The sequence below is a fragment of the Acromyrmex echinatior genome, chromosome 13, assembly GCF_024713525.1.
Source record: "Acromyrmex echinatior isolate Ae372 chromosome 13, ASM2471352v2, whole genome shotgun sequence".
In the NCBI taxonomy this organism is placed as follows: Eukaryota; Metazoa; Arthropoda; class Insecta; order Hymenoptera; family Formicidae; genus Acromyrmex; species Acromyrmex echinatior.
In genome coordinates, this window is record NC_141864.1 from 7,155,548 (window position 1) to 7,176,214 (window position 20,667).

Here is a 20,667-nt window from a genome sequence, read left to right on the forward strand (position 1 = left end):
TAAATTAATCAGGAGAATTTAGATAATCGCGTAGCTAGGACCAACAGATGCAATCATCGCTCAGGAGTTCATTATCAGGAAATTTGTACAATAGGGAAGAATTTAAGTATACATGGAAATAATTGTTACTGAGACCCTTCAAGAACAGAGATCCTTCGAGGACGACCTGATAGAACCGTAGCCTAATAAAGCAGTCGGACGGCCGCGCACAACTCTGTGACATCGGCTTATAACAATTTAGATTGTTCAAATAGAGGACGTTGTTAATTGCGAGAGAGATTGAGGACAAGGTAAAGACGAGACGGCGGCGTTAGGAGATTCTTTCTTCACGGAGAAGTCTGATTAAAGAAATGCCCAGCTTACCCTAGAAGAACTAACTAGTAGTCCACTTTGTATATCTAAACGTTATAATAAACTCATCAAGTTTCTACTAACATGTATATATATGTTTGTAACCCCCGCACCCGCAACCGCACCCGGAATCACCACAGCTACTTTGCTTGCTTTCTTAATCAACACGTTCTCGTTTTCGTGAATAACACTTGTGATTAATACGAATCGCGGTAAATGTAACAGTCAGATCGAAAGTAACTGAGAAAGAAAGGAAGCAAAGTAAGCAAATGGATTTATGTTCAAGTCGATACAAATTCGAAAGATAATTTACTTGAAAGTATCGTAATCGAAGCGATCACATAATTACTGGCTAGCATTAATATTTTTTAATAAAAATCCGATATGCAAGGAGGTATAAAAATGATAAATGATGAAATTAATAAAGGAGATATACAAACAAAACGATAAAAAAAGAATAAAGTAGGTTAAATAAAAAAAGAACAAAATAGAGTCATACGGATGTTAAAGTATAAGTAGGTATATTCAAGTCTATTTATTATCATAAGTTAATAAGGCGCAGAATGTATAATATATTTTGGTTCGTTTGAATATTTGAGCGATAAAATAATAAAGCATAAAATAATAAAGATAAAAAATATCGTAATACGGTATAAGAAATCTCAGTCTAACGTCTGATTATAATTCTTATAACATATTACAGTATTTTCAACCAAATTATATGCTAAAGATAACTCAAATATGAAACGTACAGAATGATACAACAGATAGAATAATTTTACAGATCTGAAACATTTAAAATTTATCTAGAGATAGATCTGCAAATAATTGTGTTAAGTCATCAAAATAACTACATAGAAAATCTCAAGGATGATGAACAATGCTGCAAAAACTTTTGGCATTCTGGCAATCAACTTGAGTGTCCTGTATATTTATTTTGATGATTCAAGAGAATTATTTTCAGATCTGAATTTAAATAAATTTTTAAATACTATAGCAAAACTTTCCATGTACAGTCTATGTTTATTGTCTACGCTAACTTATGTATAATAAATTTGAATATACTTGTACATTAACATCCGCGTGTGACTCTTATTAACCCATGTTTGTTCTTTTTATATTGTTTTGATTGATTTCTAAAATCGATTTTATTTGTTTGATAAATATACAAAATTTAATTGTTTCATTTAATTTTTAATTATTGTTTCAATCAGTTTTTTTTAAATCACACACGTTTAAATATGTGACATATTTATATCTCTGCATACATTTGGCCTGCGATTTTCAAGGTTTGTCACTGTAATTTCTAAATCGCTCAGTGATTTATTGCGATTACTTGGAAGCGATACGGAAGTGTAACGAGAATGTAGGTGTGCAACTAGGTTCACTCGGACGGAGTCGTGTTAAAGCATCCCCGGAGGTGTACCGACCACCGCGTTCGCACATAAAGAAAGTTGGCGAACGTTAACTCGCGAAACTGAGCGAGCGCCGAAGGTGGTTTTAACTAAATCACCGCGGACTTCCAGCGTGATCTCGTCTTAAGTGGCGCCCGTGGGACGTGTCTCCAGAAGAGAAGAACCGACATCCAGAACGGTAACTAGCGGCAGTCCGACGGTCCAGCCGCGAGCATTAAACCCGCGTGACTCGCATAACTCTCTTACTCCTCTCTCTCCCTTCATGCCTCCTCACAAAGAGATACGGCCAACAAAGTTTTATCCGAAATTGTCAGTCGTGAGAGTTTTCTCGGTCGGCATTGTTTTCTTCGTCCAAAAAAAATCGAAAAATTTTAGTGAAAGATGTCATCGTAGAGAAAATTTTTTGTAATTATTAAAAGAAAAACGACGAAGGATGACTGAATGTCCGTCGTCGATTAGTAAGATTTATGGAAAAAAGATTTTGCTAAAGTATCTAAAAATTTAGCTAGATACAAATTTAAAAATACTTTTCTTGAACCATCAAAATAATTATCTAGAAACGCTTAAGGAATGTCTATTGACGACAATGCTGCAAAGTTTTAACATTCTATAAGCAATCAATTTGAACATCCTGCATTATTTTGATGTCTAAACAAAATTATTTTCAGATCTATATTTAGTCGACTCTCTTAAATTAAATTTAAGTCTAACAAATTTTTAGTTACATTTAAATAAATTTATAGTTAAAGTTTTAGATATTTCAATAAAACCTTTTTAGTTAAATTCAATTAAAATTTTAGTTAAAATTTTTAGATATTTCAATAAAACTTTCCGTATAGCAAATAGTCTACGTCTCGAAGGAAAAACGCAAAATGTAGTTTACAGCGGAGAGACTTTTTACCATTTATTTGAATCTCTTTTTGTTTTCGAACTATAAAATTATGTTGTCCGAAAACTCGAAGCTTTCCCGCGTGATTACTCTGGTGCTCACATAATCGATCTCTTCCCGCGGATCCGGCAATAGATGTAACGAGCGTACGCATCATTAGCGAGAGTTCCTCAACTAATTACAAACAAGCAAAGGAAAGGAGATCGCCGCGATCACGATCTAATTTTGCGGACCGTTGATTATTCCGGCATTAAATTCGGACTCAATCAGGACTGGTGAATCTAACCCACCCACGCCGCGATAAACCATGCAAAAAGTACAGAAGAAAGAGAGATCTTCCTACCGCCATCGCACTTCCTCCACTTCCGCGTCTCTTCCTTCCTTTTTCCTCGCACTTCTCAAGATATATTCCGAACCCCTGACGAAGTTCGCGGAGCGAAACGTCGGAATCTATTAAAGTCTCCAGCTCTCCCCGCGAATCCCAACCCCTTATTTTCGATTGCTCAGCCTCCCTCCCATCCTCTCTACCCCCATCACCTCTACCCCCAACCTCCCTCACTTTCAGCCGGTCTGGGTTCTCTCGCTGAAAGTCAATCTCTTAAAAAGTTCTTCTTCGGGGCTCGTCCTCTGGAGTCAAACATAAATCAGATTACGCCGTCTTCGTGGATTCCTTCTCTTTCGCTCCAACTCTCTGTTTTCCTTCTCCTCGTCCTACTGTTTCTTCACTATCTTCCCCTCGACTTCGCTCTAGCAGTTTCATCGAGTGTACGCCGACTTCACTGGATGGTCACGGGGTTCCTTACCATTCGACGTACCCTTCTTGTCCGCCTCATCCCCGTCAATGCACCAGGATCGAAGTTGGCGACAGCAAGAGGGAAGGGGGGAAGGGAATTGGACGACAGGATGATGTGAACGCCGGCACTTTGGATCCTGGTAAATAATGCATGCCGTAATTTCTTGTGACGGCTGGTTCTTTCGGCTTTCTGTGCAAAGGAAGACCATACTGTAGTCTATCCTTCCGGAGAATTCTGTAGACCGACGGCGAATGACGCAGTTGTCAGATATACCTCCTGCGAGTATACGATACGCTTGATGCAAGCGCGAGTTACGATGATCGCGTTACTATCGAAAAGCGAGGATATCGGGGTCGCGTACTGGGATAACTGAAAGGAAAACGGGTAGATCCACGGATGCGACCGACGTTTACTTTTTCATGTGAAAATGTTCGTATCGTCAAAGGAACATCCTGAAATAAATTGCTACAGAAAAAAAGCAATAAATCAATATAACACAGGGGTTAGTATAATCTACTGTATCATGAAAACTTGAGTCCCCATGTTCAACAAATTGCATAATCCAGCTTTTGTAATATTAAACGTATCTTTTAATATTAAAAAGGTCCATTTTAACTGATGAGGAAATTAAAATGTAACGTTCGTTTCGCGAAAAAAAATTTAGATCTAGAAAAACTTTGCTAGAATTTATTAGAAAATATTCACTGCTGTTCTATTAAAGAAAAAAACAGAAAATCCAATTAATAGATCAATTCTAAGCGAAATATCGTAAAACTCGTAACGTGTTTTCGTAAAACTTGTAAGAATTTACGACTAATATTCTAATTTTATGTATCGTAAGATGATTATTCGTAAATATCTACGATTTTTTAAATTCTATGGTTAGTAAAAAGCTGTTTATAAAAATAATTGTATAAGTACTTAAAAATTCTTACTAGTCTTTCAAAAATATGTTACGAATCTTACGATTCTGCTTAGAATTTAGGCGTGAATCTTTTAGTAATCAATCGATTCCTATACATTCTCAACTAACAGTGTGTATAGCTTTGCTAAAGCAACGTCTCATTAGGCGTCTACATTAAAAAAATACCCATCAAAGCAGAAATTGATTCGCCGATCGTAAAACGCCAGATCATATTTCCACGTCGTAAATCATATTTCTCACCCCTCTCGTCGTCGATCCTCGTCCCTTAAATGGACCGAAGCCGCTCCGGAAGAAGAGAAGAGGCGGGAATTCACAGCAGTGACAGCGCGAGAGAACGAGAAAAGCTCGTTGTCACAACGGAAGTAAATAAACGAATCGATTAAACGGAGACAAATAAACGGATTGTCGGATGCGCGGGAGAGCGGATTCGGAAAGAGGAGAGTTCAGAATCCGAAGGGAGAGAAAGAGAGAGAAGGACGGATGGCGGGCAATTGTTGAGAAAAAAATAGTGGAAGTCCTCGACGTACAATAACAGGAAACAACGCGGCAATTGGAAAGTAATTAAAACCCCATTAAGGCCGTTGCGACTCCTGTTAACAGTTTTACGTTACGCCGCGCCGATAGAATTAGCTTTTCGATTTTCATTATTTAGAGGAACGCCGCCGTCTCGCCATCGTCGCGCTCATCTTCGGGCGTCTGGGTGACGCAAATCCTTTTCACGCAAATGGATATAATAATAGAAACGAAATGAGATAATTTTATAGAACTGTGGATTTCTATAAATGCCCTGTGGAGATTGCCATTGCTATGAAGCTATCGCGGTTATATAACTTGATTTCAATCTGAAGCGTTAGAATCTAATCTGAAGATAAAGTTAATTTAGAACACAAAGTCAAAACACGGCACTTGATTATGAAGATGTAAATAATATCCTATATACTATAATATCTTAAGATTAATTGAAATAGAATATCCCTTTATCAATTCTTCATCGACTATAACTCGATTTATAATTTCCATAAAATTTTGTGTAACGTTATTTCCATTTCCTATAAGAAGAAAAGCGAAAATCTGCCGGATTAAAGCTAAAAAATAAGGGGCTGCATTTATTCGTACTTATCTCGGTATAAAGAATGGTATTTTTAAAACAAATCATTTTATGGAAATGAAAGAGGAAAAGTAGAGATACGGAGCGCTATGAGTAGCGAGATTAGGAAGCAGCTCCTGAAGGTTCTCGAGTCTCTCTCAAAACTTTCAGATATAGCTTTCAGAATCGCAACTTAAATCATTATGGAAAACTCAATGGGCGCCTCCCACGATGTTTTCTTCCGCTGAGATTTTTCGTAAATTCGCGCAAACGAAAATTTAGATTCTATGAGAATTATTCGAGCTCGAGCAAAAATTAATCAACTGAAATTTCGTTTATTTTTTACTCTCTTCTAGTTTATATTTTTTTATATAATCTTTTTTATATCAAATAAAATATGTATGCTATAATGCTACACTGTAGGTTTTATCAACAGAAGCAAAATGAAGAAATTATTATTTTTTGCAAATTTCTCTCTTCCAAAAAAGGACTGGAGTTTTATTTCGAAATTAATTAACAGATATCCAAGCAGCGGTAAAAATTTTCTCTCTGTTACAATTTTACAATCATATATATTCACAAACGTCGCCATCGTTATAACTTTTAATGAGGAAAATTAAATATTTCTTTCTTTTTTATGTGATAGAATTTCATTCACCCACATACACATACACACACGAATACGCACACACAGTTCGCAGCGACAAAACGCGAACCTAGTTTGGTGAATAATATGTCACATACGATGCTAATGGAAATCAATTTTTACAAAAATATAACTGATTAGAAATAATTATAATCCGTTTTTTTTTTACTGATATGTTCTTCTATCGAATTGTTTATATAATATCTTTTATTATATTTGGTCTCTTCAAATTTTTTTAATTAATTTTTTTCTCTTCAAGCAATAATACATATAGATAATAAATAAAATATTATAATAGTGCACATCGAAATATATCTAATAATAATCTTTTTTTATTAATTCTCATTAATCATTAATGTAAAAAAATCATATTTGATTAAAAAAAAATCTTATAATAAATATTTTTGGTTATAAGCCTTGAGATGAATAAAACTTTTTGATGAAGAACGTGAAAAGGGAAAATGATGAAGAAATGGGGATTCACGAACATTTTCAGACGATCCTATGGTTAATACGGACTTCCCCGTTAAGAGATACACAGCTGTACAGTATACTCAACCAGCAGCCGCCATTTCTCCATTGTCCAAATCCACGCGGCATCTTTTGGTACCCGAGCCGGACCCACGATATTATTACACCCATCGAGCTCATCAAGAAACCATCACCATCGACAGAGATAACTTAAAACATGGTAAAAAGAAAAGAAACGTCCCCTCTTTTCAAAACTCTTCATGAGACTTTTAATCTTGTATTTTTTTTTTCAGAAAAAAAATGAAATAAGTAAAAAACATTTAGTTTATCTTCAAGAAAACATTGTTAACTTTCTGAGCCTATAATTCTTAAGTCAAGATTTTAAAACATTTTAAGATATAAAACGGATTACTAAATCATTTTATTGGAACAACTGACTAAATAAAATAATGTAATGTACTACTTTATTAACCATGTTATTGATTTATCGTTAATTGTAGATTAACACGATCAAAACATTAATGCTTCAAAATTGCTTGCAATGCTTGAAATGTGGCACGTTTGATAATACTTGACAATGCGAAAATTGCAGAAATATATTTAATTCTATATATAACTATATTAAATAATTCAAAATTCATTGCACATTTAATCGCAGAGTTTAATGAATTAGTTCAATGAACTAGTTAATTCAATAGACTGATATAAAGTTTGTTGAGAAATAAAATTATCAAAGTTGTTTATCTTTCCCAGATAGTCTTAGAAATAAATTGGCAAGAGTCCTGGGCGATTAAAAAATTTATTTTTTCTTAATAAAAACTCGAATTATTGATTTTGTCAGTGAAGGGTATGATGAAAAATTTAACTTTTACAGGAGTGGCCGCAGTGTATCGACCGACACCAGCAACGATTCGAGTAGTCACCGCTCTATTGGGTGATCTCTGCAACGACGATAAAGATTGTACTATACCGAACAGCGAATGCTCAAAAGGCGGCTGTATTTGTTCCGAGGGCTACGCGGAAACCAGCGATCGGCAAGAGTGCTTCGGTAATGCCTATTTCTATGATGAAATGGATTAACTTTAATTTTTCTTTAATTTGTTTTTTATCCTTTTTTAATTTTTAAAACTGAAAAAAGTAAATTAAATCATAATTAAAGTTAATCTTACATTTAGTAAAAATGGGTCTACAGAGAGTCTCGATTAATTAATTATTACTTTTCACGATTTATAAATTTTTCACGTAAAACACTGTACCGATTAAATCTCGTATTAGTGATTTTTTTATTATTTATTAACGCGTTCGTTGAAGATTATTCAAATAAATATTAATTACTAATAATGGACATGGTTAAAATTAAGAGATTTAAAAAATTACGAAATTCTTAATTCTTCCACCTTTTTTTATGTTCAATCGCAAGCTCAGCTTCCGGTAAATTATCAATGTCATCGTGATCAGATGAAGATTAATTTTCGCTTAATTGCTATTCAATTGTTTAGCTAATTACGTTCCGGTGACACCGACTCAAGAATTTCGCGCGTGTCTTTCTTATCCCTGCCACATGACTTCGACCTGCATCGATTTGCCCAGCGCAACTTTCGTTTGTATCTGTCGACCAAATTACACCGGGCTGCTTTGTGACGAGGAGATCAACAAGCGAGATTATGAGATACCTTCCTTTGATGGCAAAAGCTACGTAAGGATGAATCGGCTAAAAGCGTATCACAAATTCAGCATCGAGGTTGAGTTTAAAACGTATGCGGACAACGGAATCATACTGTATAATCAGCAGAAAAATGACGGCTCCGGCGACTTTGTCTCGTTGGCCATTGTCGATGGGTTGGTATTTTTTATTATGATTATCTAAAAAAATATACATTTTCTGAAGAAAATATTATATACAGTATCCAATTCTTTTACCTTGTAACTTTAATAATGTCGAGATACTTATTAAGATAATAATATTAATTTAATTTCGAGATGTCAAGATAATTATAACGCTTTAAATATCAAGATAATATCATGATAATGTTAGCTATATAGAATTGATTGACGTAACTGTTTGACAGTGACAAAGAATACAAAAGCGAAAAAAAATACGTAAAAACTTTCTGTTGGAATTAATAGCTGATCTCTATCTAATTTGTGGAGTTCATAAATAATTGTGTACTTCAGATACGTGCAGTTTAGATATAACTTGGGCAATGGACCCGTGGTACTCACGTCACCGGAAAGAGTGACCATGAAGACATTCCACAGAGTGGCGGCTAAAAGATATCATAAGGATGGAGTATTAATTTTCAATGACGGCGAAGACGTGGCCGGACAAAGTCAGGGAATGCTAAAGTCTTTGGACTTGAATCAGGATACTTTCATCGGAAACATGCCAACTAATTATACTAAGTAATATTCTAAAATGTTATATTATTAAATAAAAGAGAGGCTTTCCCATATAAAATTATCAATTTTTCCAAATTTGTACTATTTTTTATATATTATTAATCTTAAATCTTAAAAAAGTTTTAATATTTATAATAAATTGTTGAAGTCTTAAAAGAGTTTAATCTCAAAATTTAATAAGCCAAGTAATTTTTGTTATTAAAAAGATTAAAATCGAAAGAAAAAACAAAATTTGAAATAAATAATTTAGATTAAAATTTATTAAATCGTTAGCAAAAATCTCTCTCTCTCTCTCTCCCTCCCCCCCTTCTCTCTCTCTTTCTCTCTCTCTCAAAATCAATTTTTCTAAACTCATATTCACCATTTCACATCTCAAGAATTATTTAATTCAAACTCTGTCGAAGTATGAACTAGCTGCCTCTTTAGATCAAGAAACTTTTCTTAACTCTTAAAGTAGTATCTCCTGCAGATTTAGATATTAAATAATAAAATAGAATAAGAACATAAGAAATTTCTAAACAGGGTCTATGACAACATTGGTACCAACCATGGACTCCTCGGCTGCATACGCAAGCTAAAAATCAATCGAAACAACATAGATCTCCACGTGGGTCACGATAGGGACGTTCTCGAGAGTTATCGCGTAAAGGAATGCGGCGACAATGCGTGCGCTAATCTGCCTTGTCAAAACGGCGCGACATGTCAACCGATCTTTGAAGAAGACTTATGTAACGGCCGGGATTGCAGGAGATTACAGAAGAGGGGTAAAAACAAGAACAGAGGTGGCAACGGCAAAAGCGGCGGGGTGAACATAGTCAGATGCAAGGGTTCTCACTGCACGTCGATTGATCAGAAAAGGACCAAGAAGAATGCGAGGAGAGGCGAATACGTTTCCGAGCTACAGTACGACAAAAATTACGACCACGGCAATTATGCGGTGGAGAAGTACGATCCACCGGACTACAGGTGTATATGCCCACCGCAATTCACCGGCAGAAACTGCGAAGAATCGCTGGATCCGTGCGTCGGCGAACCTTGCCAAAACGGTGCCACTTGCGACATCCTGCCGCAAGGAGGATATGTGTGCAAGTGTCCGCCTAGTAGAACTGGCGAGCATTGCGAGATCCGTAAGTACAACAGCATCTGATATTTCTAGGAGAAAAAACTTTTTCCTGGTCAATCTTGTTTCTTCTTTTTATTACAAATAAATATTAAGCTTCCAATATAATTTCAAAAAAGAAAATGTTAAAACAAATAAACAAAGAAGCACCAAATATGGTCAAGACTGATTAAACTTGATGCCTAATAATGTTTCTATATGTAAATTTTGTTTATAATTAGAAGATATATTTAAAAAAAAATTATATATATAATAACATTATATTAATTTAACTTATTATTATTATAGAAAGTGTTAATGTCTTATGTTTTGATTTATTAAATTTTTTTTTTTTTTCAGTGGACGCCGAATTGACAGAATTGTTGATTCCCGAGATGAACGGGAATGGATATTTGGAGTTGCCCTCTTTGGAAGGTGTCGCGAAAGCGTTCTCCATCGAGTTATGGTTTCTCACGCGCGCAAATGACGGCCTACTACTGTACAACGGTCAGCTGAATAATGGCAGGGGCGACTTTATCAGTCTGAATTTGGTTCACGGTCGATTGGAGTTCAGATTCAATCTCGGTAGTGGTATTGCGAACATTACGTCGCCGGATCTGGTCAGTCGAGATATGTGGCACTGCGTGAGGATTAACAGACTCGGCAGAGAGGGTGTTCTTCAGCTTGACGACGGAACCGTCGCCAGGGGATTGTCTGGAAGTCCTCTTACGGAATTGAATCTGGAAATGCCGCTTTACGTTGGTGGTGTCAAGTGAGTTATTTTCATTAAAATACATATTTACTTTTTATTATTGCTCATGGCTCTAAATTAGAACATATTTTTCATATTGTTATACTTATCCCTATAACACAGACCTCTAAGGAATGTCTTAAAGACGTTTAGAAAACGTCCTTTTTAAGGACGTTTCTAAGATGTCCTTCGAATAAAGTGTATTGTGTGGAATTATTATATAATAAAAACAGCATCCATCATGCGTACATTCTAACGTTCAATTATTGTGTTATAAAAAATAAATTTACGTCACTGATATATACTACCTGAATAACGAATGATATATATATATATATATATATATATATATATACATATATATATATTATATATGATCACGATTGTTTGTTTTCATAGACATTGGCGAGAAGTTCACCGCCTGTCCGGAGCCTGGACCGGATTAGTAGGCGCCGTACAGAGACTAATGGTAAATGGCAAAACATATCAGAACCTCGCCGTGAATGTTACTCAACACAACACGGAGATTTACAACGGTCTACCGTGTCCCAGCAACGAGAATCCTTGCCATAACGGCGGAGTCTGCCTTCCTCTATTGAATAGTTATCTCTGTAAATGCGCTAGCGGTTACAACGGCTTGCATTGCGAATTCTGTAAGCATTTTCCTCGCAATTTCATTATTTCTCAATTTTTTTTGTATCTCTCTACATATATAATATTTTTTTGTTTCCTTATTCATTCTTAAAAAAATTGTTAATCCATTTATAATTGTTTAAATTTATTTAAATCCTTCTATAATATTAATATCGTAGAAATATATTCGATAACGTAAAGTAGATTTTTTAATAATCTCATATACTTAAATATTACGTACTTTTTATCTTTAGAAAATTAAAACATATTTTAACTTTTGATCAATTATATCGTAATTATTTTAAATTTATAGTTTTAGAAAAAAAAACACAAATATTTTAAACACAAATATTTCTTTTAGTTATGGGCTACGATGTGTCTGGCACCGAGATATCGGAGCGACCTGTACGCTTCGAAGGCGATAACTTCCTGCAATTTAAACATCGCTACGGAAGAAGGTGAGTAATACTCAGTTAGAATTAACCGAAGAAACGACAATCGAAATATAGATCGAATTATAGATCGGCACATCCTCTAGGATGTTTGATTAGGTGCACTTAAAATTAGTAACTTCGGTCGCTCAACGACTAGGCTAATTAGTGTTCCCGATTATAACTACTGTCACTAACCTTCTGATTATGTAACCACCAACTAGTACTAACTCGACTAACACTACCCTCGGCGAGTACTTTGAGGAGTCCTACTCCGACTACGACTTGGAGGAGGACGACGACTACGAGTACGACAATTACGATTACACGGAGTAAGTTTTCTAGAAAATGGAAAATGGCTGTGTGATGTACTCGTTTGAGGGATAGATTGATTTTCCTGCTCGCGCATGGTAGTGTCATATAACAAACTCTGATAATCACATTCCTGGCAATCACTCCGGCGGAGCCAATTATTTGATTGCGTAATAGGGAATGTAATTGACATAGAATCGACGTAACATCGTAATTATGGATACAATTAGATGGGCTTCTCACAATAATTCTTGTCAATGGTACAATTGTTGCATATTATACAAAATATATATAATGTATTATTTTAATAAAAATAATATTATTTTAATAAATCGCAATTTTATTCCTTTTCTATTTGATACATAAAATTTAAAATTAAAAAAACCAATGATGGCGGATAAAAAAATTTTTAAAGAATTTCTTTTATAATTTATTAATATTTATTTTTTTTAATATTTATTAATTTTTTAACTTCCCATCTAAGCGTATCTAGTGTAGAAAAGTACGTAGATTCGTAGTATAAATTATTAGCATGTGTTTAGCTTTGAAATTGAAATAAAATTTTTTTTTAACAAATATCTGTTATTACGAATACGTTCGTTCAGACGCAGAGGGCAGCAATCGAATAAATTTGAGCTGCGGCTAAGGACGATACATCCTGACGGTCTTATCGCATGGGTGGGAAGAGGAAAATTGGAGCACCTCTTTTTGTCCCTGCATGATGGTCACGTGGTGCTCACTTATAAGAGCAAGATTGATGAAGAAATATCCGTAAAGAGCAAGGTAAGCGCGCTGTTATATTGATTTAATAGATATCATTCTCTTTTTTATTTTTACTCTCCGCTGCAATTTTATTAATCTTTCCTTCTCTTTTTACTTTTATATTCTTTTTGATATTATACAACAAAAAGAGAATATATGAATTGAAAGTATTATATGTCAATATAATACAAATAATTCTAATGATATAAATATTAACTACTTTCGAAAACAAAAATAGAAAATGATCAAATTGGCATTTTTGAATTCTAGTATTAATCAACATGATTATTTTCCAAAAAAATTTCCAAAATTTGATTTCTCATCAACATGATTATCTTCCCAAAAAATTTCCAAAATTTGATTTCTCACTATTATTATTAATATTGTATTATGTAATTTTGCAGGAGAGAGTGGACGACGGAGTCTTCCATCACATCCGAGCGTCCAGACGACGAAAAGCGTGTACGATTCAGATCGACGAGAATATGCCTGTCAAAGTTTCGATGGAAACAACTTTACTGACAACCAACGGCAAGGTTTTCGTCGGCGGCAAGCCCGGCCATCGCGGCATCAAGGGCTGTGTAACGGACTTCATCGTCGACAAACGTCGGTTACAACTCACTAGACGAAAGATCGACTTCTGCCACGACAACGACGTATGATAACGAACCCCGAGTCCGACGATCGTCAATGCGACGTCGATGTCAAAGAATCTCGTCGACCCGATGACACTACCATCGTCGACGAGTTGATCGCGCGATGTGAATGCGAGCCCTTTACGCGTAAATCGCACGCGGCGGACCAAAATCGACGATCGCCTAAATATCAACAACGACAAGTACGATAACGTATCCTGACGATCGTCAACCCCATCCCATGTCGTTGGAGACTCGGCAGGCGTCTCTGGTGTTCCCAGAACTAACAGACTACGAAGTGCAACGAAGATTCGCCGTCGAGACGAAGTGTGAAACAATCATGTCCAATCCGATCGAGCGACGTATTGATTCCTGCCAAAGTTGTGCGAAGAAATGGTCCTCGTTCACGCGAATCGCATCAGGTTCTTGACACAACGTGCGTCTCTCAGGGAAAAGCAAAGCCGCACTCCGGTACAATATTCCCGAAAAAAAATGAAGTTTTCATAAAAACAGATAGAATTTGAAAAACTGTTCAGAAAATAAAAATTTGATCTCTTATTGTAAGATGTATCAACAGGACCAGAGTTTCGTAGGACCAGAACTGTCTAAAGCTTCCATTCTCGAAAATCATTCATGATATTTTTGGAAGAACATGGATTTAAATCTGACATAGGATTGACCTTCGATCTTAAACAACAGCCATATCTATTTAAAATAATGAAGATAATAAATCCAGAATTATAATCGAAAAATGCAGACATTGTTCGTTTAAAACTTAAACTTCTAAATGAAGCCGGAATCAGAACGAGAACCAAAATACTTCCACTATAGAATGCAGGGTCGTCTACTTAAAGAGACGGTTACGCTGTACTAAAATCAGAGAACCGTGACTCTATTGTTATATCGCGTGAAAGGTGCGGACACTACTAGGGATTTATCGACGTATTATAGAAACTTCGCGAGTACTGTTTTCTCATAGGGCCATCCAATAAATAATTAATAAGGGATAAAGAGAGAAGTACTCAGTCGTAGTAGCAGCGTTCGATCATTCACTATTCACAAGCCAATCATATCATGGTTTAAAAGTAGAAAAGAGTTGCGAAGGTCGTGATTATTTCACGTTTATATTGTTCAAATACCAGAGTCATCGAGATCATCATCGCGAATGAAGAGGAGAATAAAGAGAAGCAAAAGCGAACGGCGAATTAAGTGCTACGTTTTCATCGAAAGACAATAATATATTTTTAAGGTGACGAGAATAATATTGATACATATGTGTATGTATGAATCTATCTGTATACGGATGTGGCGAATTTAGCGAAAAAGAAAGAAAGCGAGGCTCGCTCAAAGCGAACCTCGTCGTAGAATCTTACTTATAAGTTGTACTGAAGCACTTAAATGATTCGTTTTACGATGCCAAGACTGACTAAAGCGCATGCAGACGGCGAGAAACGACAACGGCGACATAAAAGAACGAGGGGAGAGAAAGAAAGAAAAAAAAAGAAACGATAAATCGGTGTTATGTTTGAGTGTTCGGTAGAGAGATTTAAATGGATTTCCCGGAAATAGAGGAAATATGTATTTTAAAGGACTTGTTGATTTATCGCCAGTATAGTAGACAAACTCACGCGTCACGACACGTTGTTTTTAGGTAGGGGAGGCTTTTTACAAATGCGCAAGAGAATAAATATATTATATATAAATATATATATTATACGTACACTTATATACAAAGGATTCTACATTCCACTCGATGGACAAAAATCGGGGTCAAATTTTACGTGCATAAACGTTGTCGATGGCTGCTGTGAGCGTAGTTCGTGACCGTTCAAATTTTACCCGTTTCTTATTTTATAGAGAGAAAGCAGTTATTAAATCTGTAAAAGCTAGACACTTGTTGATTTCTTTAAGAGCTTCAATTTTCAATGTCTATTGCATTTATATAAATATTGAAACAGTATATCAAAAATATTCGATTTAAATTATTAAATTATTACGATCCATTCAGTTATGAACTAATAAATAAAGTATAGTAAGTTCTAATTAAGCTTAATTTCAAAATCATTTTAATGTTAAAGAAATATGAAATGCTATTTTAAGCGAATTTTCTACCAACTTATTTTACCAGAATGTCCGTGTTACGACAGGATGCAACAGCAAGATTTTCCACATAACGACAACAATCTACAATCGACACAGCCGATCCCGATAAATTAATTCATCCAAAAATGCAACAACGAGACGTGTGCACGAACGGCGAAAGAGAACGCAACGCGCGGGAAAGTTTTGCGCGAGTGACCTGTAAATAAATCCACACGCGCTGCTAAATAACGAATTTAATTATTCGTTTTAGAGTGTACCATACTGTAACCGGTCCTAAAGATCATCGTAACGACCTAATTATCGTAACCAATTCACGGATTAGCCTTCGAACGATGCTCGCGATGTGCATCATTTATTTTTCGCGTGACTCAAGAGAGCGCATTATATGCACGCATATACATAAATAAATAAATATATATATATATATATATACATATACAATATATGGACAACCACATGCACGCATGTCGAGCTAATGATGTGAACGTGTTCTTCCCTTCGAACAAAATAGCTAAACGCCTAAGTTAATCGACATGAATTTATTCTTACCTTGTACGCAACCGTTGTTGATAATTTAAAGACCGTCAAACATTTCCATTCTTATCTCTTTCCGCAAACGCTAATAATGAAACACTAATGACCTAAAATCTGTTATGTGAACGCTAAACATCCACGCAGCACACTATTATTCGAGGAACGTCGTAGGAATGTCCTCTGGATGTCTTTAAAACATCTCTTAAAGATCTATGCTGTATCTAGGAAAATTATTAAAAATGCTAACTATAAAGTTCTTTGAAGAACTACCTGAAAAGATATTAAATTTGTTTCGTTCTTTGAAAAATTCATAAAAAAGTTGGTAGAGATATAAAGTGTTCCAGCAGAATCGTCAATCTTCGATCTCGCGATTCTCGTAGCAATGCCACGCGAATAGATAAAGTGACGGAACAGAACAGGCTGGAAATGTTCGACGGACGTTTACGTGATTACCACCGGTGGTACACGAGCGGCGGAAACGCTTCCTTCCGGTCACGTAAACGTCGTGAAATAAGATCATAGCAGCGGCACGAAGGGCCTCTCGAGAAATCCCGTGGTATATACGATACACCGGTACATTCAACGACGCGCGTTTCTACAATGCCCCTGATAACGCGTGACGTTGAGAGACACCGTCAAATTTCACTGTTTTCCTACCAAGAGACCGTAATCCACTTTAGTTGCTGCGAACGTCATAACGTTATTTGCTTGCCAACGTTGTGCTAAATCCCGCAAAAAAATAAGTCGATTAGTACAAAGTGCTCTCGTGTAAGAAAACATACGAATTTGTTTCAATATCGAATGTTTATCGAATAGAATAATATACTGATCGCGCAAACTTGAAAAAGTTGCAGTAGAAAATGCAACGTATAGTCAGACATAAAATATATCTTTCATATAGAAAGACGGTTTTACTGTAGTATCTAAAAATCTAAATCTGAAATAAATTTTATTGGACCATCAAAATAATTATGTAAGATTAATTATGCTTTAAACTGGTTGCTAGAGCGACGAAACTTTATGCAACATTACTCATCATCGCTTGAGATTTCTGTGTAATTATTTTAATGGTTCTGTAAAATTGTTTTTAGATCTGTGTCTAACTAAATTTTTAGATATTTCAGTTAAAAATCGTTCTTTCGCGTACGAACTTAAACTGTAAAAAAAGTGCAAAATAATATATAATATGTTTGAAAAAAAAGGAAAGAAATTTTTGTTGCCAAAAAATGCTGAATGACAAAGTTGTCGAGACTTATCGCACTGTTGGCAATCGAACTTAACTAAATGCAACTCGATCTAAGACACTGAAGAAACGCTGTAATAATGATCGTAATATAATTCGCGAATGCTGGCGAATGCTGCAATAGTTACACAGAAGGAAACAACGATTGCTCGCTTCTGTAAAGAGCATTAAATGAGCGATCGATAAAATTACGCAACGTCCATGATTGTAACATATCGATCGTCGTCGTAAATTGTTCGTTGTTAACATTTCCAGAGACAATGTATAAAAGGCTTGATTCAAACTACGGGCTCAGTGACGCTTTGCAATAACTCAGTATTAACAAATAAGTGTATGTCCAATCTTAATCTCGAAAATCTTCCAATTGGGAAGACTTGATAATTTAATATTATTATTTAGATAGAAAAAAGTACATACTTTGTGTAGATAATAATTCGATTTTTTATGTGTAATGTATATAATAAGATTAATATCATATAAGACTGCGTTTTGTAATATAAGATGTATTTTTTTTAATTTCATAAGAAATTTAATTGTATAATTAAATATATATTAAACTTATGTTTCCCAAATTACAGACATAATAATAAATTTCGGAATTTACGCGTGAAAATATAAATTTTTGTATGTGTTGCGTAATTAACATTCATAAAATAAATGATTAATGCGTTATTTGATTTAAAAATATCGTAGAATTAATTATAATTGAGTAATAAATAATGTAATAATATGAAAGAAGTATATATGTAATAATATATAGGAATTTATAAGTTAGTGTAAAATTATTTTCTTATGAGTATGTTAAACAAAAATAGCCTCACTTTCCGAAAAGAATTTTCAATATCTCAATTCAATTAAATCCGTCCCTGATAGTGTGAATCAAGCCCCCATTAATTTCAGTCCGTATTGACATCCGACATTTATCGCTAAACGTGTATATCTGATGAAAGGCTAATGAAAGGCCATTCATAATAATATAATAGCCAAATGAACAAATAAAACAGCCGTATTCGGCGCTAAATGTGGAGGCTCAATGTGTGGCCCGGAAAATACGCTTACATGAAAAAGCGGCGAACATCGTCGGGTTTCTTCGACCCATATTTGAATATTCTTTGTACGTATATGTTGTAGTATTTCATGAAAAATCTAATTACTTCGTGAAGAGCCACGAATTGATTGACGTGAAATGCAAGAGACACATTAAAGAATTCCTAACCATCGCAAAAGAGAAAATTATATGATAAAAATTTTATGCAATATTTATACGTGTATTTCGGCTTTCTACGATGTAATTAAAATTGTGAAATACGACTGCTCTTACGGCATATCGATCAATCGCGATCGCTGTCCAATTGAACCATATCCGCGAGCAACGCGAATATCAATCGCGCGCAATTTTCGTACACATATCCCTCCCTTTTCGACACGCGAACTTTTGTCTTTTGGAAGATTTTTTACTCTCTCCGTTTATCTTATCGTCGACATATCGAACCACTGACGTGCCCCGTAAATGAGAATTGAAGAGACTCAACAGAGAAAAGCAATTGTTAAACATCTTTATCCTATCAATTTTTGCTCATATTTATAATGGAGATGAAAAAGAAAAAAAAACGAAAGAAGATTCAATCTGCGCTTCAAGACTCAATACACACTTATTATGAAAATTATACATCTAAACATTTTTATGCTTTTCTTTCTGTTGAATCCATTTATTTTTCAAGTGATACACTGTTAGCTATTAAAGAAGCAATGATAACCCAATCCCTGAGTTTAAAAAAATATTATAACATTTTGTTATTTTTAACTTCCATTTGTATCAAGAGTTAAATCAATAGATTTCTGTAGTTAATTTCAAAATAAACAATGTCCATATTAATGTATACATTTAGTAAATAATAAACGAAATTGAGTCAAATTGAATACATTTTCTTGAGTTAAAAATCTTACTTTAATTAAATTAATGGCATATTAAGTCAGAACAATGGCGACCTGTAGAAATGATTACAAAATAACTCAAATTGGGTATAATTTAACATTGTGAATTTAACAGTGTAAATTACAAAGAAGCGTTAAAATTGTATGCGACAAATATTTATATTAAAATTCATGGACGTATTCAGGATTTCAGTTAGGGGGAGAGGGAACAAATTCGTCTTCACAAAAACTTATTAAAATACATCAAAGTCAGCCTTCAGCGAATTTTTCTTACGAAAAACACATGAGCTACAAACTGAGCAATAAGAGTTTAACTTTTTATCGGAAAAATAATTTTCAAATAGTCTAATTATTTTTTCTTGCTAAATTCAGGGAAAGACAAGTATCCTTTACCCCCTTTTACATACGTCCATGCTTAGATTTATTTAATAAACAAAATTGCCACTTCGACCGAGTCAGAGGAAAACGCAGATAGATATATGGAAAGAAAGAAAATATGTTGGCTTCCGTTGCAATATACGACTAACGCTACTGCCAATATAGAGATAGAAACCCTATCGATGTTTTTCTCGAAAGATGTGTACATTTTGATGATCGAAGTATTCACGTATCATCGAGTGCTGTATCGAACTAGCTGCCTTTGAAAATGCGAGAGATTCGGTCTCCTATCCTCACCGCTTGTTTAGCAATAACAATTTGCCAGTACATTGCAATGTAAATGTTTTCAATTCAGCTTTATCAAGTCCAATAATTCGTAACTAAATTTAATCAGCTGCACATAACGCTGAATACGCGGTGAAGATACGAGGCTCTCGTTTGTCCTGCAACACATTGAAGAAGCTTATCGAGCTTCCGGTTGGATGGACATAAAATATCCCATTCAGCGTCGTCGCCCATCTTTTTCGCGCGAGAGATATACGCGGCAGGACGCCCCTCTTATTAATTAATTTTTCTTTTTTACTTTGATATCGTCTGTACTGAGATCACCTGGCGTTCGCTGACCTAAAGTAATCGAGCTATACTGTGTAACAAAGTGCGCGTTGTAAAGTGACTGTATATACAAATATAAATTATGCGATTATCTTGCTTGCATACTTTTTTCTTTCCTCTCTTTTAAAATTTGCTCTTATTTAAAATCACTTGAAATTCCTCGAAATGATAAGAAAATGTAAATCAGGATTATATTATAATCTTATTTATATATCTTTCTAGGTAGTAAGTTGGCGTTATAATATCGTCATCTTGACATTA

The 20,667-nt window shown here is 34.8% G+C and overlaps 1 protein-coding gene across 6 annotated transcripts in view; it reads left to right on the forward strand.

Moving 5' to 3' along the window:
• LOC105150915 (agrin) overlaps window positions 1–20,497 on the forward strand; it is a 717,341-nt gene extending 696,844 nt beyond the window's left edge. For 5 of the 6 annotated variants that reach the window (XM_087412582.1, XM_087412581.1, XM_087412580.1 and 2 more), the window contains 11 exons: window positions 6,604–6,798; window positions 7,453–7,626; window positions 8,078–8,417; window positions 8,754–8,981; window positions 9,501–10,105; window positions 10,438–10,849; window positions 11,228–11,481; window positions 11,823–11,919; window positions 12,117–12,224; window positions 12,810–12,987; window positions 13,371–20,497. In XM_087412582.1, the coding sequence (XP_087268708.1) occupies window positions 6,604–6,798; window positions 7,453–7,626; window positions 8,078–8,417; window positions 8,754–8,981; window positions 9,501–10,105; window positions 10,438–10,849; window positions 11,228–11,481; window positions 11,823–11,919; window positions 12,117–12,224; window positions 12,810–12,987; window positions 13,371–13,628 (2,849 nt within the window). In that variant the 3' untranslated portion in view covers window positions 13,629–20,497. The remainder of the gene's footprint in view (window positions 1–6,603; window positions 6,799–7,452; window positions 7,627–8,077; window positions 8,418–8,753; window positions 8,982–9,500; window positions 10,106–10,437; window positions 10,850–11,227; window positions 11,482–11,822; window positions 11,920–12,116; window positions 12,225–12,809; window positions 12,988–13,370) is intronic. The other variant, XM_087412579.1, reaches the window with a different exon arrangement.
• The last annotated feature ends 170 nt before the right edge of the window (window positions 20,498–20,667 follow it).